Source organism: Fistularia commersonii, chromosome 17 (genome assembly GCF_037954325.1).
Source record: "Fistularia commersonii isolate RoL2024-O1a breed Wild chromosome 17, RoL_Fcom_v1.0, whole genome shotgun sequence".
Classification (NCBI taxonomy): domain Eukaryota; kingdom Metazoa; phylum Chordata; class Actinopteri; order Syngnathiformes; family Fistulariidae; genus Fistularia; species Fistularia commersonii.
In genome coordinates this window covers 17,837,468-17,856,865 of record NC_141300.1, presented here as the reverse complement: position 1 = coordinate 17,856,865, position 19,398 = coordinate 17,837,468, and the positions used below count along the sequence as shown (strand labels likewise).

General features: G+C 50.8%; 2 protein-coding genes across 2 annotated transcripts; both read right to left on the bottom strand.

Annotated features, from left to right (window-relative positions):
* Nucleotides 1–1,512: 1,512 nt before the first annotated feature.
* Nucleotides 1,513–19,358, bottom strand: dapk2b (death-associated protein kinase 2b). The gene is made up of 12 exons (XM_086163117.1): nucleotides 19,231–19,358; nucleotides 18,568–18,712; nucleotides 8,412–8,633; nucleotides 7,549–7,687; nucleotides 5,716–5,845; nucleotides 5,534–5,582; nucleotides 5,429–5,455; nucleotides 5,188–5,340; nucleotides 4,525–4,570; nucleotides 2,558–2,647; nucleotides 2,390–2,470; nucleotides 1,513–2,242 (listed from the first exon to the last, which is right to left on the bottom strand). Exons 2-12 carry the CDS (start codon nucleotides 18,642–18,644, stop codon nucleotides 2,165–2,167), a joined length of 1,092 nt encoding a protein of 363 aa, XP_086019243.1. The 5' UTR covers nucleotides 18,645–18,712; nucleotides 19,231–19,358; the 3' UTR covers nucleotides 1,513–2,164.
* On the bottom strand, nucleotides 3,257–4,194 carry LOC147225428 (death-associated protein kinase 3-like). The gene has a single exon (XM_086163118.1). It carries the CDS (start codon nucleotides 4,072–4,074, stop codon nucleotides 3,400–3,402), a length of 675 nt encoding a protein of 224 aa, XP_086019244.1. The 5' UTR covers nucleotides 4,075–4,194; the 3' UTR covers nucleotides 3,257–3,399.
* Nucleotides 19,359–19,398: the final 40 nt, after the last annotated feature.

Genomic DNA, 19,398 nt, shown 5'->3' with positions numbered 1-19,398 from the left:
TTTTTCTTTCAACGAGCTTCCGGGCCGAGCCGCTCGATCTGCTCCGGCAAACCTTCTCTCTTCGCTCAAAGCCTCAGACTCTGCGAATCCTTCGTAAAAAAGTATCCGAATGTCTTTTGACATCCCATTTTCTCTGGCTGAATGTGTATTCGCCTTTTTAGCCGCTTTTGCACTGTATGGACTTTTTGCAGTTTTTGCACAATTCATTTTGAAAAGGGACCGTTTCCGCCTTTGCCCCACTGCCGCACTTGACCGTCAGCCATTTCACACATCAGCACAAGACTGGCGGCAAAAAGAACTGCACTTAAAGGAAAATATCAAGATCCTACCCAAGTTACGGGTTCATCGCAACAGCTGATACACAAACTCTGCGCCCCTTATGCATTATTTGCTGTGAACGGCAGCTCGTGAAATGATGAAACCCTCAACATTTCATTTTTATTACTGTTAGTATTTATTTTTTATTACAGTGCAAAATGATTGCAATTGTATGGTATAAAGTGTAATGGTTGTATTCAGATTAAATACTGCGAACTGAAAATTATTGTTATTATTTGAACCCCTGCGCCTGCAACCGGACCACGGATACATTTTCATGCATAAAATCGGGCCATTCGTACAAAAAAGGTTGGGGGCCGCTGATGTAGATGATCGGTGGAAGTCATGAGCCACGGCCATGACCGGACGCTCCTTGCAGACTGCGGAGCACCATTTTCGAATAAATACGGAGTGAGCTTACGGCTACAAACCCTTCAAACCATTTGATAGTCCTTGGTTATCGTTTCTGCTGTTGTGGAACACGACTGCGAGGCATCTTCGCTCTCCATGTTGTCGGCGTCGTCTCCCCGTTCTTTGCGGGGAGTTTTGTTTTTCTGCGCGGCGTTTCAGGATCCCATCACGCCACAACCGTCCCGCCCGCGGCCCTTTATGACGCGCGACAACGCGACACTATGCACGATTCCCATGGTGGAGGCTAGTTCCTGGAAGCGCATCGGAGCTTAATAGTTCTGTGAAGCGTTCTGTCCGAAAGCGGCTTTTGTTCGGCCGTGTTTGTTTTCTTTCTTTCACCCCGGGTGAAAAAGAACAGCCCGGGTTTGGCCCTCATGGGACTCTAATAAAGAAAATCATTCAGTGACACCAATTCACAAACCAGATTATAGATTTAAGACTGACCCACTTGTTGATTGGGACATCTTTGCAGAAGTGACCTACTTTGCACGGCTGCCAAAAAATGTATTCGGATCAGGTCAAATTATTCCCCCCCACCCACCCACCCACACACACACACACACACACACACACACACACACACAGTCAGACACACAGTCACACACACCACCACGACCAAATCTGCTTCAGCACTGTTGGACCCAAACAACATCTCTGTTGTGAGACTTAAAAGTTGGCTGGAGAAAAAAATGATCACAACATGAGCAGATTGAAAATGAGTTGCTCACCCTGATCAATAACGCAGGATCGGTCAGAACGGAATGAAACGGGAGAAACATCTCAATGACATTCACGGTCGTTAATTTATTAGGTGCTCAATGTGCAACTGTGAAGTGCCGTGATGAAAGTAGGATTAGTAGAAAGTAAGACATTTGGCAGATATTTATATTTACATGATAAATACATGAAAACGCAGAGGTTCAGTACAAACTGCGGGGTTTCACGTAGAAAGCTATTTCAAGCCAGCTAAAGGATCCCGTGTTCCACAGAGTACGCGAATGGCTCCGAAATGTTCTTTACGCTTGAAATACAGAGCTGGAGGTGGCGTGCAACGTGTAAACATTTGGTTATGGATGCCGTTTTATTGTTCTTCGGCGCTAAAACCCCCCGGTCTGTCAATACGTCGGACGGAACGCCTCCTTTTTCTGTCGGATCTACGCACGCGACCCCCGCGCCCCTCGCGGAGGAAGCCGCCTACGTTCTTGTGTTTGTGGTAACACGCGCTTGTCGTTTCCCGTCGACAAGTCGCGTTCTATCTGATGATAACAGGAAGCGGGGCTCGGGGGGGAGAAGAAGTTGGCGAGCGGCGCTCTCACGCTCAGAAGGAGTGTTCCGGTCCGCCGAGCGGGAGCTGGACCCGCAGCGGTCCGTCTCGACCCCGGAACAGATGGATCGCAGGTCGCAGCGCGGGCGCGTCGGCCTCCGGCTGCCGCCTTCAGGAGGTGCTGCTCCTCTTTCTGGTCCTCGGCCTCTTCTTCTGAACGTCCTCCTCCACGTCGCTCTCGCAGTCCCTCTGGCAAAACCAGACGTTTTTTTCAGAAATCGGAACAACTAAATTTGTCTGCGAGGGGCGATCGGGGGGTTTCATGAAGCATCAAAATGATGAACAGCAGGAATAAAATAAAATCACTAAAAAAACATGGGGTTCGCGAGTGCCCACCTGGTCCTGGTCGGGCAGCTTGTGGCCTTTCTTCATGATGCGGGTCAGGTGATTGCACAGAGCCACGATTCTGAAGGACAGCTGGGGCGGCCGCAGGGGAGCCAGGTGAGAGGTGAGCGTTCTTATCCAGGGGAAAAAGAAAACCATCGGTGGAATTTTTGGTTTTACCTTCCACCTGCGCCGGGCGTACTGCCTCTTGAAGTTCTCCAAGTTGACCACCGACAGCCTCTTCACCATGGCCTGCCTGGGATTCGAGGGCTGCGGAAAGAAGACGGCGAAGAAACTCTCACGTCAGCGTCAGTCAGAGTTAGTCGAGTTCAAATGTCATATTTGGTAAGATCTCAAAATAAACAACGTGAACGTCTGATGTATTTATTTGGGAGGAGGTGAACGCACACATCAGAACAGAAGCTAAAAAGTGCAACACATGAACGCGTCAACAAAATAAACGCGTCTCCAAGCGGAGAAACATTTTCAAGAAATAAATTAAATGAAAGTGACAATAAAGGCCTTTTCTCTTCTTCTAAAAAAAGGGATTCAAAGTAAATCAAGTCAGTCTTTGACGAAAGTGCTCTTTGGAAGAAATAAAGATGAGGAATAAAGCTGCAGCGGCGCCGCTTCCCCTTGCCGCCGCGAACACATGAACGCACTGCACGCGCTTCAAAACGCGACAAAGTCATGGAATGAGTGAAATAATAAATTAATTGTGATGCTGAGATACATTCCATTCAAAAGGTAAAAAATAAAAGATAAATATATCTTTTTATGTCTTTTTAGCGCCACCTCGACGGGTGTCACTTCATGTTTGGGATCACCGTGCCCTCATTTCGTCTCACAGGGGGAGACATGCGCGTTTGTGGATATGGATGGTTTTGCAGGCTGGGAGCTGAAGCCGAAGCTCCAGGTCGCAGACGCGTGGAGACGGCGGGTCCGGATCGGTCCGGCGGGTCCGGATCGGGAACGCGTACGGGTGTGAAGCTGCTTGTGTTAAAGTCCGGTGTGCGCTGGGGTCAACCGGACTCCGTGAGCGGCGGCTGGGCCTCGGGGCGCAGCTCCCCCCCGCAGGACTGCTGCAGCAGCTCCTTCAGGGCTCGCTTCACCTCCGCGCTCAGGCCGCCGTCGTCGTCTCCTTCGGGACCGGCGGAGGCGGCCGCCTTCTGCAGCCACCGCAGCTGAGCGTTCAGCTCCAGCCTCAGGGCCTCCAGCCGGCTCTGCCGTTGGAGCTGCTTCCCGCTGACGGTCCGCAGGCCGGCGTCCGCGTCCTCCAGGTCCTCCTGCAGCAGCCTCCTGGCGGCCTCCGCCTCGCGGTACTCGTAGCGGAGCTGGGAGAGGCGCTTCCCGGCGTCCTCGCTCCGCTCCTTGCACCGGGCTTCTTTGCGGTTGTAGACGGACAGCAGAGCGTCGACGTCGCCCCGCATGGCGCGGCGAGCCTCCGCCACGTCTGACAGCCCCGCCTCCATCAGATCCATGTCCTCCGCCACACGGGCGAAGCGCTCAAAGTCGGCGTAGGTGTTGTTCTGAGGGACGGCGGAGTGAGACCGGACGGTGTACTCCTTCAGGCGCCTCGTCTTCGGCGGCTCCGCTCTCTTCTCGGCCCGCCGCCCGCCGGCCGCCTCTCCCGTTTGCCGCCGGGACTTGGGACAGAGGGACGGAGGGACAGTGAGTGACGGGCCGCCGACGAGCATCCCGGCAGGCGTCGCGCTGTGGGATTAGTTTGCCAGCCTGCGGCGGGTGAGAGCTCCAAAAAAAAACCACAACGGGCACTCCAACGGGTGAAGTATGTTTCCTGGCTTCATGCTTTCATCCAAACAGGATGAAGAGGGAAAACATCCGCGTGAACGTGAACGTGCACGCCGGCAGCCGGCCGTGGAGCCGCGGTCCTGGGAGTTAAACAGCTGCTTCAAACCTCATGCCTTTACAAAGCGCGGCGGTGGAGATCGGCCTCTGAAGCAGCAGCTCATGTTCTGACGGCTGTTCCAGATGCACGGCGTCATTAATCGGGGGGGTTTGTGCCTCGGCGGCGAGGACGGGCCGCACGGCACCCGAAACGCACGTCGGTTAACGGATCGCCGCCGTTGCGGAGTTTCACGGCAACAACAGGCAACACAGAAACATGCTGTCGCGAGCAGAGGTACCTTAATCCATGGATGGTTGAGGGCGTCTTGTATCGTCATCCGTTTTCTGCAGGAGAGAGGGAGAGACCGTTGTAACCATAGCAACCCAGAGGCGACTCGGACCGGAAACACCAAGAGGAGAGAAAGATATTGGGATTTAATCTGGACGTTTAGAGCGGCGCGGTTAGCGAGCCCCGGTTCTAATCCCACGGGGGGAGTGTGGAGCCTCCATGAAGTCCTGGTTCCTGCGTGGGTTCCACTCCGGTTCCCTCGGTCCAAACCCTGCAGGAGGTTCACTGGAGACTCCAAACCGCCCGGATGCGTGAATGAGCGAAGGATCGGCGCCTCTCGGCCCACGGCGGCCGGGACGGGCCGCCGCTCCCTCACATTACCAACACTAATCGTAAAAGCTCGGCCCGAAATAATAAGATTCCGGTGAGCCGCCGGGACCTGAACCTTGTGGAACACAAACTAGATGAAACAACACAACTATAATTATGCCGGTTATTAAACCGCGTCCATTCGGTCGGTTTACTTTGTGTATTAAAATTGCGTCACCGGAGCAAATCCCGTCTAAATCCCGCAGACTTGCCGAAACGACCGTCTGGACATTTAATGTGCTCAAGATTCCCCTTCCGTGGCGAGCTAGCGCTTCGGCGGCTTTGTGCGGGAGCGCCGGCTCACCTGGTGTCCTTCACCAGCAGCTGCCTGATGAAGCTCTTGGCCAGTTCGCTGGTGCTGCTGAAGAGATCCTCGTCGAACTCGTAGCTCATGGCCGAGATGTTCCCCAGGGTCTCCTGCTTGGTGTCGCCCAGGAAGGGCGAGGCGCCGCTCAAACTGAAACAGGAGCGCAGTCCCGTTCAGACGGCCCTCGCCGATCGGTTTCGGGGTCGTCGTCGGTGACGGCGAGTCACCGTGCACTTACAGTATATAGGTGATGACTCCGATGCTCCTACGAAAAATAGCACAAGGTTAATCCAGAGTTATGCTCTGCGGCCTTTTGCGGGTCGGGGGTAACGACAGGTCTTACCACATGTCTGCCTCCAGGCCCAGTTGCTCATAGTTGACTATCTCCGGAGCTGAAAATAGACACTCCGGCATCACTAAACAGTCCCGGGGAGAACACACGCCTCCTCCGGGGGACTTACCCAACACACTCGACATTCACGACCACTTGGAAAAAATGTAAAAAAAAAAAAAAAAAACACTCACCGACAAACTCCGGGGTTCCAAAGATGTTTTTGAAATCGGCCCCGGCCACTATTTTGTGTGCCAGTCCGAAGTCGATGAGTTTGATGCGGGGCAGAGGCGCCGTCCGATCCAGCAGCATGATGTTTTCAGGCTGAGGCGCAGAGAAGGACACGGAGACGTTAAAATCATGACAAAGCTTCACGCGGCTCCAGAGCCTTCCGCAGTTAGAAATACGGCGGGATAAATATGGCGATAACATGCCGAAAACTGAGACGGATGGAGGGGTTTAGACGCGGCGAGAGGCGGGGCTCCACCCGGGGCTCCACCCGGGGCTCCACCCGGGGCTCCACCCGGCCGGCGGCTGACAACCAACCGTCTCTCTCGATCGCGACGACGAACGAGTGCTCGATGAACCCGCTTTCGGACGGCGGGAGGAAGAGCCGGCGGACGGGCGGCTTCGACCGCGGCCCTGACCCTCGCCCGCCCCTCCGCCGCCGCCGCATTATGACCAGCCATAACCGGAGTCGTGTGCGAGTCGTGACGGCGGTTACCTGCTTGGATCGGCCTTTCGCGCAAGCATTTAGGGGAAAAGAATGCAGCGGTTAAATTCACGTCGAACACAATTTACAGGCAAAATAAAGCAAAGCAGATCTTTCGCAGATATCCGGATTTAGCGAGCCAGATAGCGGCTGTCACGCAAGATTCGCGCCACCCAGTCCCAGACACTTATTCATGATTTGTGCATATTTTAAAGGGTCGGGTGGAGACGTGACGCCTTCAGGTCCCAAAACGCAGAGAATAGTCCACGCTCAGCGGAGCCCACAGCATCCTCAGAGATCCGTCCCACCCCGGAGACCTCCCACCCCAGACTGATGCCGTCAAAGGGGCAGTTTAGGACAATCGGGGCAAAAGAAACAGATTGAAACACAGTGTTAACTCCAGAAAGGTCAGCGCACTTCAACCTCATACACACTGCACTGCAATTTACATTTTCTTTTCCACATCTTGACTTTTATCTATTTGTTCTTCTAGTTTGTAGTTCTAGTTTTGATATTTCGTAAACATTTTTTTTTTCATTAATTTTTTTTTTCAATATAATTTTGGTCTTATATTTTTTCTTCTATCTCTAACCCAGAGTTACTGCTTGTTGTATTGTTGTGTTGTGTCCTCCTTTTTAAGGTGTTTTTTGTTTTGTTTCCACTGAGAGCTGCTATCTCTGCATTTTGTCGCACTCTGTAATGACAATAAAAGTCTTGAATCCTTGAACGCACCGTACATACAGAGTGCTGGGGAAGACCTTTCTCACAATCCCACGGTAACATGAAATTCAGAAAATAATAATAGCAGTAAAGTGAACTGTTACATGAACCGGTAAACATTAAACTATGCGGTTTGAAGTAGAAAGCGCACGTAGACACGGACTGATATTTGTTTGCAGTTTGGTGCGAAGGTCAGTGTGAAGTACCGCGATGCTCTCTGGTGCAAGAGCAGCACCATGGATTTCTCAGTGCAAAGTAGCGGTCGTGCACAAAAGAAAGCTAATGGCAATGTTTTGATATATTATGGGGGGAGTCTGGAGACGGAAGGGACGGTGAAGAATGAAGAGAGAGAGAGAGAGAACGGGCTCAACGTCTTGTTTGAGCTTTTACAAGCTCAAGAGTCATTTTGTCGTCACTACGACGCGTCACTTCTGCTCTCTGAAGCTGATGAGATAACCTGACGGAGCCGGACGGGCCGGACGGAAGCCGCAGAGAACAGGAAGGATGTGCGATGTGCGGTTTCAACACCCGCTCTTTAGCAGACTGAGAATTTAGTCCAAGAGTTAATTCGTTATATTTATCTTATATGTTATACCTTCAGGTCAAAATGTGCGATCCTCTTGGAGTGGAGGTACTGGACTCCATCCAGGATCTGCTTGATAAACTGAGTGGCCTCTTCTTCACTCAGGGATTCCTTCCGGGCCAGGAAATCAAACAGCTCTCCTCCAGAGACCCTGCAACACACACACACACACACACACACACACACACACACACACACACACACTGAGATAAGGCAGACCAACACAAGTGCGCAGCCCTCCAGTGTGCTTCAGCCAGTTGTGCGCGGCGGCAGGCGAGCGCGGCCTGTTTGCCCCACTTCTGAGTCCGTCCCGGCTCCTGATTAGAACATTTCTAGAAAAGCTCCAGACTCTTTCAGCGGCTGCCAACTCGTAAGCACAAGCTGTTCTTGTACAATGCGGCGCTGAAGGGACGGCGGCCCGCGAGCTCCCCGCCGCTGACCGGGGCCGCTCGCTCGCTCGCTCGCTCGCTCGGCCTCCTCCCGCCTGGACGAGGCTGGCCGTGGAGCCGGTCCTAATTGGGTCCGTTACGGTGCCGCGACTCTTTGAGGCATCGTTTCCAAAAAAAAAACAGGCATCATTGATTTGGGAGCGGGACATTCAGTTCTCTCTTAAAAGAAAAAACGCTGGCAGGGATTTGCCAGCAAACACGCGGCTTAGCAAACACACAAAGTTGGCCGCCTCAGTAGACTTTGATCACTTTGCTCCAAAGGGAAAGAAACCATTTAATCCAGAGGGTCAAACTCCTTCTCAGGCGGCCACATCAGCGTGGAGGGCATTAATGTAACTCCATTGAACCAAATATCATGTCAAACGACTCCTTTGTGTTAAATAACTCGTACCGGCAAAATCCGGGCACGTTATCGAACGGACTCACAGCTCCAGGATGAGCATCACGTCGGTGCGGTTCTCGTACACGTCGTGCAGCGACACGATGTTGGCGTGCTGCAGCTGCTGCAGGATGTCCACCTCCCTCTCGATCTCCTCCCTCCTCACGCCGCGTCTGCTGCCGCGACTCTGACGCTTCTTGATGAACTTGGCGGCGTATTCCCGCCCGCTGCTCTTCTCCACGCAGCGCTTCACCACAGCAAACTGACCGCTGCGGAAAAAATCCCCCCAAAAAATCAATAAAAGAGAGACACTGATGTTACTGATGATAAAATCTTTGCTGTGATGAGTTTGCACTTTAAAAATTAGAAATGTGTTTTGTGTGCAATAATTCTCCTTATGTGCAATAGTTTCATGTCTTCTGTGCAATAAATGTTTTACTGACAACAACCCTTACTTATACTCAAATTAACACATGTAATCATAAACATGCATATGTAAACACACAGGTATATATGTTGCATATGTGATATATATTTACAGACCTTTAACTTCATTTTTATTGATTTCTTTTGATCCTGACTGCTTTTTTCATTTTATTTTTACTATTTGCTATTTTATTTTTTACTTTCATGTCGCGTTCTAGTTGGATTTTCCCCTCTCGACTCCGTAGCAGGAGCCGCTTGCAAGGAAAAGGCAGTTTCCCCGCAGGGGGATCGATAAAGTATTCTGATTAATGGCGATCGGCCGATCGGATGCAGCTCGGCGTGCAGATAAACAAGGGAAGTCGGACGTCAGAAGTGGCTGAAATCTTGCGGTTTAATCCACCACTTCCTGTTTCTCCCCTCGGGCGAGACAGAAGAACAATCGAACGCACACAGCGAGGACAGAGCCGCCGTCCTCCCACGCATCGCGGCCTTCCTGCCAAGTTTCTAGCATCCTCGGCTCACAGAAGAGAAGACGCATCCACATATTTCCCCGCTGAGGTGCGGCTCGGGGAATCCCGTCTCAGTGGATCATTGTTGCGGCTTCACGAGTCGGTGGGACTGGATGTTGACATTTCCCTGGAAGGGTGAGATCGCTTCCCCACGCGCGACGCCCAGTCGCATATCTCCTTCTCGTTGCACCTCCGGGACGCGGTGAGAAGTATCAAAGCGTTTCGTCCTTTCACAAAAAGACCTCCACCTCTTTTTCCCTTTTTCGTGTTTGTGATACCAAACCCTGGGTCGGCCGCCGCTCCTTCTGTTTGACGTCACGCCGCTCTTTACATTCACGCGGCTTTAAGTTTGGCTGCGTCTGAAGCTGAGACTGAAAGGCACAGGGTGACCCCGAGTCTGGAGCCCTCACATTTTATCTGAAATTGGAACGGCGGAAGAGAATTGATTCGCTAGGAAACGACGTACGATGTATAACGTGTTTTTTTGTCCCCTTCGGTCTCAGTCCGTTCCAATCCTGTTTATTTTTTGTCATCGCTATTGTCGCTATTGTTCTTATACTTGTCGTCATCTATTCTCCCCCTCGCTGGCTTTTTTCTTTTTGACCATTTGGTTGTCTATTCTTTTCCTTGTTCTCTCTGCTGTCTGTTTATTTGTGGACATCTTTTGCGATCCTTTCATTGTCTCTCTCTCTATATTTATTCCCTTATCTACTGATACTTGTTACGCTGCTATGGTAAAAGAACTTCCCCTTGTGGGATGAATGAAGTCTATTTCCTCTTATTTCTTCGCTCATCCTGCAGTCGGGCTGGTGAGCGTTGCTGGAGTGTACCCCAGCTGCTGCTGGGCGAGGAGTGGGGTTCCCCCCGAGCGGTACAACCGTTCTCATCTCATACAGGCGTGGAAAGATTCCCCGGCTCTTTCACGCGTCCGACAGCAAGCGGTCGCCAACCCGAGGATACAGCATATATTTGAATATGCTGAATACGCTCAAAAGCCACCTCCTTGTGGCTTTTGAAAATTATTAGCGAGTATCTATTTATTACAGTTCATTCAGTTTTAAAATGTCATTTTAAATTTGAAGATGATGGCGATCTTGTAACATCTAAACAAAGAGTGTTGAGATCATTTTAACCAGTGAAAGTCTGAGCGCACAAAAAGAGGACCAGGGTTTTGGTTTGCTGCCGGCGGATCATGTGGTTCAGCTTTTTTTTTTCCATAAATACAAGAAGGACTCAAATAGACATTAAGTATTTTGCTTAAGGCAACCTTCGACTCAAAATGTTTTTTTGCATGCAGTAATGTCATTTTCTCTGCAGTTGTTCATTGATCTAAAAGAATGCAACGTATTTTGTTTATACAGAGCATAAAGGCAAAAAAAATAATGTTGTGTGCCGTGTTAATTCATTTTAAATTCCAGTCGGGTGAATTTCAGCGTGTGGCTCCTCCTGTTTTCTTTACCGTGGGGAAACTTTGAGAGCTCAAGGCTGCCGACCCGGGACGACAGAGACAGACGGCCGTTCACACTCTCATTCACACAGCATAGAGACAAAATCATTCATGCTTTATGAATCCCTGCAGGGAAGCTCCCACTCTGCTTTTCAGCCGTCATGGATGCCACGATGCCACGGGAGCGGTTCGGGGTTCGGCGTCTCAACATCACTTCGGCCACGCAGCCCCGAAACACATTTCACTCACTCATTCACATTTCAAATACACGCTGTATACATTCACAGTATAAAGTTCCAAAATGACCGGGTGGATGCAGCGAGTTTTGGTGCCATGATGAGACTCGCCGTGGTGGAAAATACAACAAAATGCACAGAGAACTGAGAACAGAGAGAACACACCACTTTCTTAAAGGAACGGCTCATTACATAGAAAGATTTGTATCATTTCCCTGTTCTGCTTTGTGCTAAAACAGAGGAAACAGTTGAACTTTGTGCAACTTCTTGGTAATTACGCTCAGATTGTACCGGTCCGGCCCCCTCGGCATCGTGTGGCCCTCGGACCAAAGCAGTTTGAGTTTTCAATGAACCTGCTTCAAATGAAGTCTGTGGGTCGAAGGGAATGGACGTCGAGTTTATAGGTTGAAGTAACAAGTTCATCTTAAGCGGGAAACATTCAGGGAACATTCAGGGAAGCCGCGGGCCGCCGTAAATCCAGGGAACTGAAAGCAGCTTGTATTTTAAAACGCTCGGCGATGATAACCGACGGGCAGTTTAAACGTTTCTGTTTACACGGACATTCCAGGGTGGCGCTGGAAGGGGAACGAGAACACGTCCGAGGCAGCGTCCATTTTATCCTGATGGCCGGGAGGGTAAAAAGAGCGTTGCGGGCGGAGCGGCGGCACGACGAAGGACGTCTCAAAACAGACACGGGAACAAGTTTTTAAAGGGAGCAGTTCCGCCACCATCCGACAGCTAAATATGCTTAATCTCACAAAAGTCCGAAGGTAAATAGCGGCTCTCGACCTCCTCCGTCATTCTCAGGGATGTTTCAGTCAGTTTGCTCTTTGGCAGGCACACCCTTTCCCCCGCCGCCGTCCCAGCGTTGAACTAACACGCCGCTGGGTTTTTTTTGTTCACCTCGTTCACCTTTGAGCGCGTCAACGAACCGAAAACCGGCCCTGCATGTAGAAGGAGGATCGCACTGAGGCGGCGTGAATCTGTCGAACCGCGGATGAAAACTAGCAAACGCGGTGAAAGGTCGCAGAGGTCACCTGACAGGCCCCGGGACCCGATGACGGCTAACCTTTCATCAGGGCCTCCGCCCTTTCTGCAACGTCTGCATCAGCTGACCGTTTGCTTGTCACAGCTCCTGACGCACCTTTAATTATTCCTTATATCAGCTCAAACACACACACACGTACACAAACACACACTCGCACACACGTGCTATTATGGGATCTTGATGAGGTCCAAAGCTCTGGTTGTCAAGTCAGCGCGTCAGTTGCAGGCGTGCAAAGTTGACCTGAGATTCAAATACTGTCATTTCCAGAATATGGAGCGCACCTGAACAGAAGCTGCGCCGGCTAACAATACAAACCAAATAAATCTATGTGTACATATAAAGGCCGCAGGTGTCCACGATGTAACATGAGATATTTACACACAAACATTATTTTTACGTTTAAATAAATCCATAGCGGTCACATCCAAATACGCACTGGAAGGGCTTTTTATCCAAACAGCGTCTGAATTTCACCCTCATCTCATGGGTTGATGTGACGAGGCTAAACGTCGTGGCGGTTCAGCTCGTCGGCCCAAAAAGCCCATGAATTAGCCGACTGGTCATTTAAGCCGCAGCGTTCGAAGCGTGTGAAAAGGTAGCGGCTTATAGACGGTAGAAAAGGAAACAAAAAGGCCAAAATGGGCGCGGCTCTTCCAGGGTCTGATGCGTGCGGTGTAATTCATGCGGTGATGTATGTTTGTCCCCGTTGACACTGCTCGCTCCGCAGGGCCGTCCCTCAAAACAACGGCTTCTCCGTTGGGATCGGAGGGGGTGGTGAGGCAAAGCCGGGTGGAGGGCGATATCCTCCCGACGCGCGAATCTATTTACGGGACGTTTCCGCCCACGGAGGTCGAGCGCAAACCAGAAAGCGGGGTCGGCACAAAGGCCCTGGCGAGAAAGAGCGCCTGGGTGTTATCGCGTGTCGCGGGGAGGGGAGTCCCACAACGGGCCGGGCGTGTCGGCCGTTAGCCGCCGGCGGGGCCGGGAGCGCTATCTCCCCGCGCACCTTCCGCCTCTTAACAGCTGAAGGTCGTTATCCGCGGCCGAGGTTGCAGGAATGCTCCGGCGAGTGGCGCCGAGCCCGGGGTCCGAGCGCCGCCCCGCCACCTCCGGGACGCGGCCCCGATTTTAAGGAGCGACCGACGCCCTGTACTTTGACCCGCGCGGAGCGGACCGGGGCCGGGTTCTGGAACTAGAAAGAAAAATAGATCCGTATCCAGAACAAATGAAGAAAACACATAAATCATCCAATCCCTCCCAGACTGCTCTCCTGGACGGGGCGCCTGCAGGTCAGCGCCCGGTTTCATCCGTCAAATGTGTTTTTAATTCAGCGGACAGGATCTCGCCCTGCTCGTCCTGACAGCCGCTGCCTTTCTGCCGGGCCTGAATCTAGCAAAAAGAAACATGTTTCAACCTTCCTCGATAGATTTTCAGATCTATTTACAAGCTCGTGCACGTTGAGAACGGCCCGGGAAGAGGAACTGGGCACGCGGATCGCTGGAAGACGGCGTCCGAAGGGCCCGTCCTGCTGGATCAGTGCCAGCCATCAAGTCTTCTTTTCCCACAGGATTCAGGATTTGAGATTACACTGACTTTTCCTGACGTTTCCCCTTCGTGTGATGGATATAAATCCGCAGGAGGCTCACCGACCCACCTTCTCTGGACTCGCCCAACACGCCATATTTTCAGGTGTGACACATTCACATGATTGCTGACACGTATGGCGGTTTGAACCCGACTGCACTGTCTGGGGTTTCTTTCCCCGGCTGCACAGATGCACCGCTACGTACGATATGTACGATTCGGGGATAGCAAAGACAGTATTATTCAGACTGGACGTCGGATGCTGCTCCTCAATGAACCTCCGTTAGCTGAGCTTCTACGGTTTGATGGGCAGTCTTGAGAAATTAGCAGGTGTTTATGGATCATCTTGCTCAGCACGGCGTCGATCCTGTCGGGCAATAACATTCACAGTGTTCCATCCACCTCCATCGTGAGTATTAGCGTTTGCAAACACTGCGGCTTAAACAACGATTTGGCTCATTGTATTTATTTATGAATGGATTTTTTGGGACTGACGAGCTTCACGCCGCCAAAACATTTAGGCCGGTCACATCGGACCCGTGAAAGGAGCGTGAAATTGTGAGGCCGTTCTATTCCGACGGCGAAGAAGACGACTTGAATGGATTTAGTGCGCAGGAGGAAAACCCAGATAGACGTCGGCTGGAGGAGGACAAAGAAATGATTCATCTTTTTCATCAGCCGTGTTACAGCCAACGTTCGGGAAACAAAGGCCTTTCCAGTACGTATTTATGGATGTTACCAGTCTGGATTTTATTAAAAGTTAAAAAAATGTTTGTGTGTAAATATCTCCCGTTACGAAGTGGACACCTGCGGCTTCTAGACAAGTGTGGCCCTTATATGTACACATAGATTTATTTCTTTATTGTTAGCGCCTTCTACTCAGATGCGCTCAATAGTTCGGATAATGCGGAAGATGTTAAGCAGTGTAATTCCTTTTCTTCTTTAAATAGCCTGTTTGTTTTCTGTACAAGTCCTTAATTTATGTTGTAATGTTAAGAATTCAAAAAACATATTGTTAAAAAAAGAAACGCAGCGGCTGCTATAGTTAGGCCTCGTTATGTAAATCCCTTTGGAGAAATTCTAGCCCTTTTTCCGGGGTTGACATTCGGCACCTGCCTCTGCGCCTTCGGCGCTTTCAACGGCGCGATCCTCCAAGCCCTCGCTCGGCAGGGCCCACGGCCCCGGGGGGCGGAAAATAGCATTTTAATCATTTTCGGGTGGTTGGCGGAGGAGAGGCTGCGCTCCCGATCGCCAGGCGGCGGGAACTTGCACCAGACACCGATGTATATCTGGCCTTCTGCACGCCTCATTTCTCAGGCTGCAACCAGGAAGCTAACAGCTACTTAGCTATTAGCTTGTAATCGCTAAGTTGAGTAAGACTCTGATAATCTCTAAAACTTCCATGGAGAATAAATGACTTGCCAATTCAAATTAATTTCAGCTTGTAAATACTTTAGCGTAGTACTTTAGCAGTCACAGTAGCTTGTTGCTACATGTTGCGTTTTTAAACACCATTTCTTTGTTTCTTGCGTTTATCGATCCCTTCTTTTCTGTGAACTAAAATTCAAAATAGAAAAAATGAAAGCTTGGATTTGTTTTGGGATCTTCAACCCCAAAGAGGGCTGCTAACAGCCGTCTTTTGCTATTTTTGCTAAAATCCAACCGAAATGGCACGAACGCTCCTCGGGCGCACGTGGAAACATCTCGTGCTGAGCCGTTAGCGTGTCTGTCAGATAACTAGCAGGGCGTTAGCGTCGGGTAACGCTAGCCGGCACAATGAGGCTTCTTCCGGAGTCGGCGTCACCGATTTTCCATCGGGGGGCCTTTCGAGACTTGTAATTTGAATCGCGACCGCGCGGCCCAAACATCGCCGCTCGGTTCGGCAAAGACCCAGAAGGGCGCCCGGGCCAAAGCCGGCCTCGGGTGTTGCGACGAAACACAGTGGGAAAAAGGAATGCTGATGACAGGCGGCGTTCACACCGACCATCTGCCTCTTTATCGGCCTTCGCCTCCATGGTCTCTTGCATAACAGCCGCGGAAACAGCTAAGTCTCCTCTGTCTAATGGAAAGGCTGGTGGCAGCTGCCAGCTCACGCTTCCATCACGCCATCAAGCAGCGGGAAAAGCACCGGCTGTCAGTAAACGCCTCGAACATCAACCGAAGGGTGGTTTTTTTTGGTTTGGTACTGACGATCAAGGTTACCCAAGTGATGGGAAAGATAATTATTTCAACCGACTTCATAACCGAGTTTATAGAAGTCACTCGCCTAAAGGAATCGGGGTTTTGAGTCGCTGGGCCAGTAGTTTGCTCCGTGACTGCGGAGGTCGTCCTGCCTACTGGGGGAGTCCTTCGTTTTGTGAGCGTGGAGGGCGACCGCGCTGAGCGTTTTATTCGTCGAGCTAATGAGTCGTTGGTTTTGTGAGTGCACAGGGCTACAGTGAGCTACTGTGTGATTCATTCTTTGGGTTAATGTGTGAGTCGTTGGTTTTGTGAGCGGGGAAAGCTAGCCCGGGCTACTGTGTGATTCCTTTGTTGAGTCGTTCAATGTGTGAGGAGGGAAGGCTATTGTGACCGGCTGTTAATCTTCTTTACAGCTCATAGCAGGGACGGAAAAGGGGGACATGAACTGGAACAAGAAACCGGAGCTGTTGCTCTTCCCCCAGGGCTAATCCAGGGATTAATTTGATATATTTATACAGATGGAGTTAGAATAGCAGTCATGCTATAGTGACATGTTGTCTAGTCTTTTCAGTGGAAAGAAGTTGGGGACAAACTTGTGAACAAGTCAATAGGGGCCAGAGACTCATGACTCAGTAAAATGACTGCGGTTTTGAACGATTCGTTCATAACTGGCACATCAGGATTGAGCACTGCAGCCAACCAGCATTCATGATGGTCATAGAAGCTTTTCCATAACGAAGAGCTGCACGTCCAACAGAGGACAGACATCCTTCTGATGACGCCCCAGTGACATCTGCACTTTGGAGAGGACGGACACGCCGGGGCGACGGCGTCCTTTGGGACGAGCCGCACGACGGTCATGGTGTGACAATGAAGCCGCCGCGACAACGACATTAAGCACCTTTTCCTATCGTACGCCACTAAATTACCCCTGAAAAGCATTCGCACGCTGGCAGCGGCAGGGCTGCTGTGCGAGGCGCCATCCGGGTCATTCGGGTCGACACTTTGCCGTACGGGACGGAAGATTTGGGGAATCGAACCGCCAACCGTCCGATCGGTGGGGGGGGTTGTGTTTTTTACCCAACTAACATGACCTACAGATCCTACAGATCTTTCCAGATTTGACCCCAAGCGGCGCCAACGGCTGAGGCTGTCGCTTCCAGTCCATGAGGAAACGGCAAAAGCAGAATTTCTCTCTGTTTTTTCTCCATTCACGTTTGAAATGTCTGTTTTTACTTCTTGGGTATCAAGATGGCAACAAGGCCCGTGGTCACAATATCGTGAATAAACCATTAGGATTAATGAAAATCATCCATTGTGAGCGGATTCATCGTCGCACACCTCCATGTCCATGTCGATGTTTGCACATGGGAGAACAACTACAGTGGGACCTGGGCTGACGAATCGCCTCAAATCACAAACAAATCGGGCGACGGACAGAGATCTTGGTTGAATTTTCAATCGAGCCTTGTAGAGAAACACAAAAAAACAACTTGCGGGTTTTCCGTGTTGCGGTGTTGTAACGTAGCATAGTGGTGTGTGCTACTTCACACTGTTTACATCCTGTTCTCCTTTTTTGTGCTTTTTTATGTACGCTAGCCCTCATTATGGCTCCCAACACAGCTCAAAGTGAGAGTAATATTGATTACTCTCAATTGAATATTGTTAAGAGGAATTACAGTTGATTATAGGAAGAAAACGATACCTAAATGTGAGAACAGCATTGTTGTTACGGACGTCTTCAGACACGACGACACGGCTAAGTCGACCATCTGTACGATCCTGAAGAACGAAGACGCGCTAAAGACGGCTCATGTGGCTAAAGGGCGACCGCGTTAATGACGCAAAGGTCTCGAGTCTGAAGAAGTAGAGAAGTTATTGTTGGTTGGGATTAATGAAAGACAGCTTGCTGCGGTTTGCGTTAGCGTTAGCGAGAGTCTCGTGCAAGAAGGCTTTACTTTTGCTGATTTAGCGAAGGAAAAGCAGAGTACAAGTTCTGACAAGAAGAGAAAGAACAGCAGAAACACAGCAATAATTAAAGTTATCTTAAATCCCTTTCTGTTCTGTATTTTTGCCACAAATAAACTCATAACAAAGTTTCAATCCAGTGCAGTGGGTTTTCAGATCAACGGATGCATCGATTTCAATGGAAAACATGGATTTGGTTCGCGAACGTAGTTAAAGAATGAATTCGATTCATAAGACGATGTTCTGCGGTAAAGCTGCTCCTGACGTCCGCTGTGAGTCGGGCTTTATTTTCAGTTATTTTCAGCCCAAATACAGAATCAAGATGGAAAAGCCCAGAACGCAAACAGCAGGTGACAATGGGAACTGATACCCGCTCACCAAACCCTTTCCTTACGCGCGCCGATGGGAACGCCGTATTCTGATAGTCGCTGACGACACACCGCTTATTTTTCCTTCCTCCCCTCATAACCTTCACGTCCGTCTGACAGGTGGACGCGCCCACGTCGTCCTCCCGTGACGGACCGACCTGCGCCGCCATCCACGCCCTGCCTGCACTTTGCCCGCTTCCTTGCATTCGTTTCCCCGCGGGACGATTTACATAACCCCCCCCGCAGCTAAATTACTTTCCGTCAGGCCTCTTCAACAGGGCGACACTCCCCAAGTTCAAGCCTACACAGGCCAGCTGTTTACGAATGTATGTCCATTGTGTCAGGAGGCACGCAGGGCGGCGGGTGAATCACACTGACTCACGCGGAATAGGATGGATCATGTTATGCATAGAAGGCAGCTGCGAAAACATCTCACCTCCCCAGCTCCTCTCCGATCTCATAGAAGTCCTCCACCGCCTCTTGCTTGAAAGCCGCCATGCCGGGTGTCTTCATCGATGTGGCTTATCTCCCTCCCGGATCCGACCGCGTCTACTTCTTCTTCTTCTGCGCAAGTTCAGCCCCTGCAGATGGAGAGGTTGTTTTCAGCGATCGTCAGACGAGACGGCGAAGGTGTTCCCCCGCGTGTCCCGGCTCGCCGTGAGGAATCCCACTAACTTTCACCTTGAGGTCTCAAGGGGGCGGATTGAGAAATGATTCAAAAGTTAAAGACTTTCATGAGGTTGAGAGGGAGGAAGAGAGGGCATGTCAGCAGCTGCTGCTGCATGGGAGCTGGTAATTGCCATTTCCTGCAAACTGCTGTGTTCCGTGGTTAGAAACTAACTTTTAGGTGCATCTTTAGGCCGCAGCAGCTGGTAGATGCGCTTAAAAAATCCTCCAGCGAGCAGCACATATTAGTGGAAACCAACAGTGCGAATGTGTGAGAAACAGCCGTTCTGACTATGGCTATTGTTACTTTTCATTATTGTGGAAAAAAAAGGCACGTACACTTTGAAATAGGATCAAAAAGTAACTTCTGCACCGACACCAACTTCCTCTCTGCTGGATTTAATGTTGCCCCAGAACACAAGCCCGGTCTCACCTCCTCGCAAGTAAATGCTGGTCTCCCACGGCTGCACCGGTCCTGGTTTGGGTCCGGTCTCGGTTGCGGTCCCGTTGTCGCAGCAGCGCTCCTGCCGCTCGCCTGCAGCTCTCTGACCTCGCCGCTCGCCAACGCAGGCTTTTTGAGCGTCCCGGGGCGGCGCCCTCT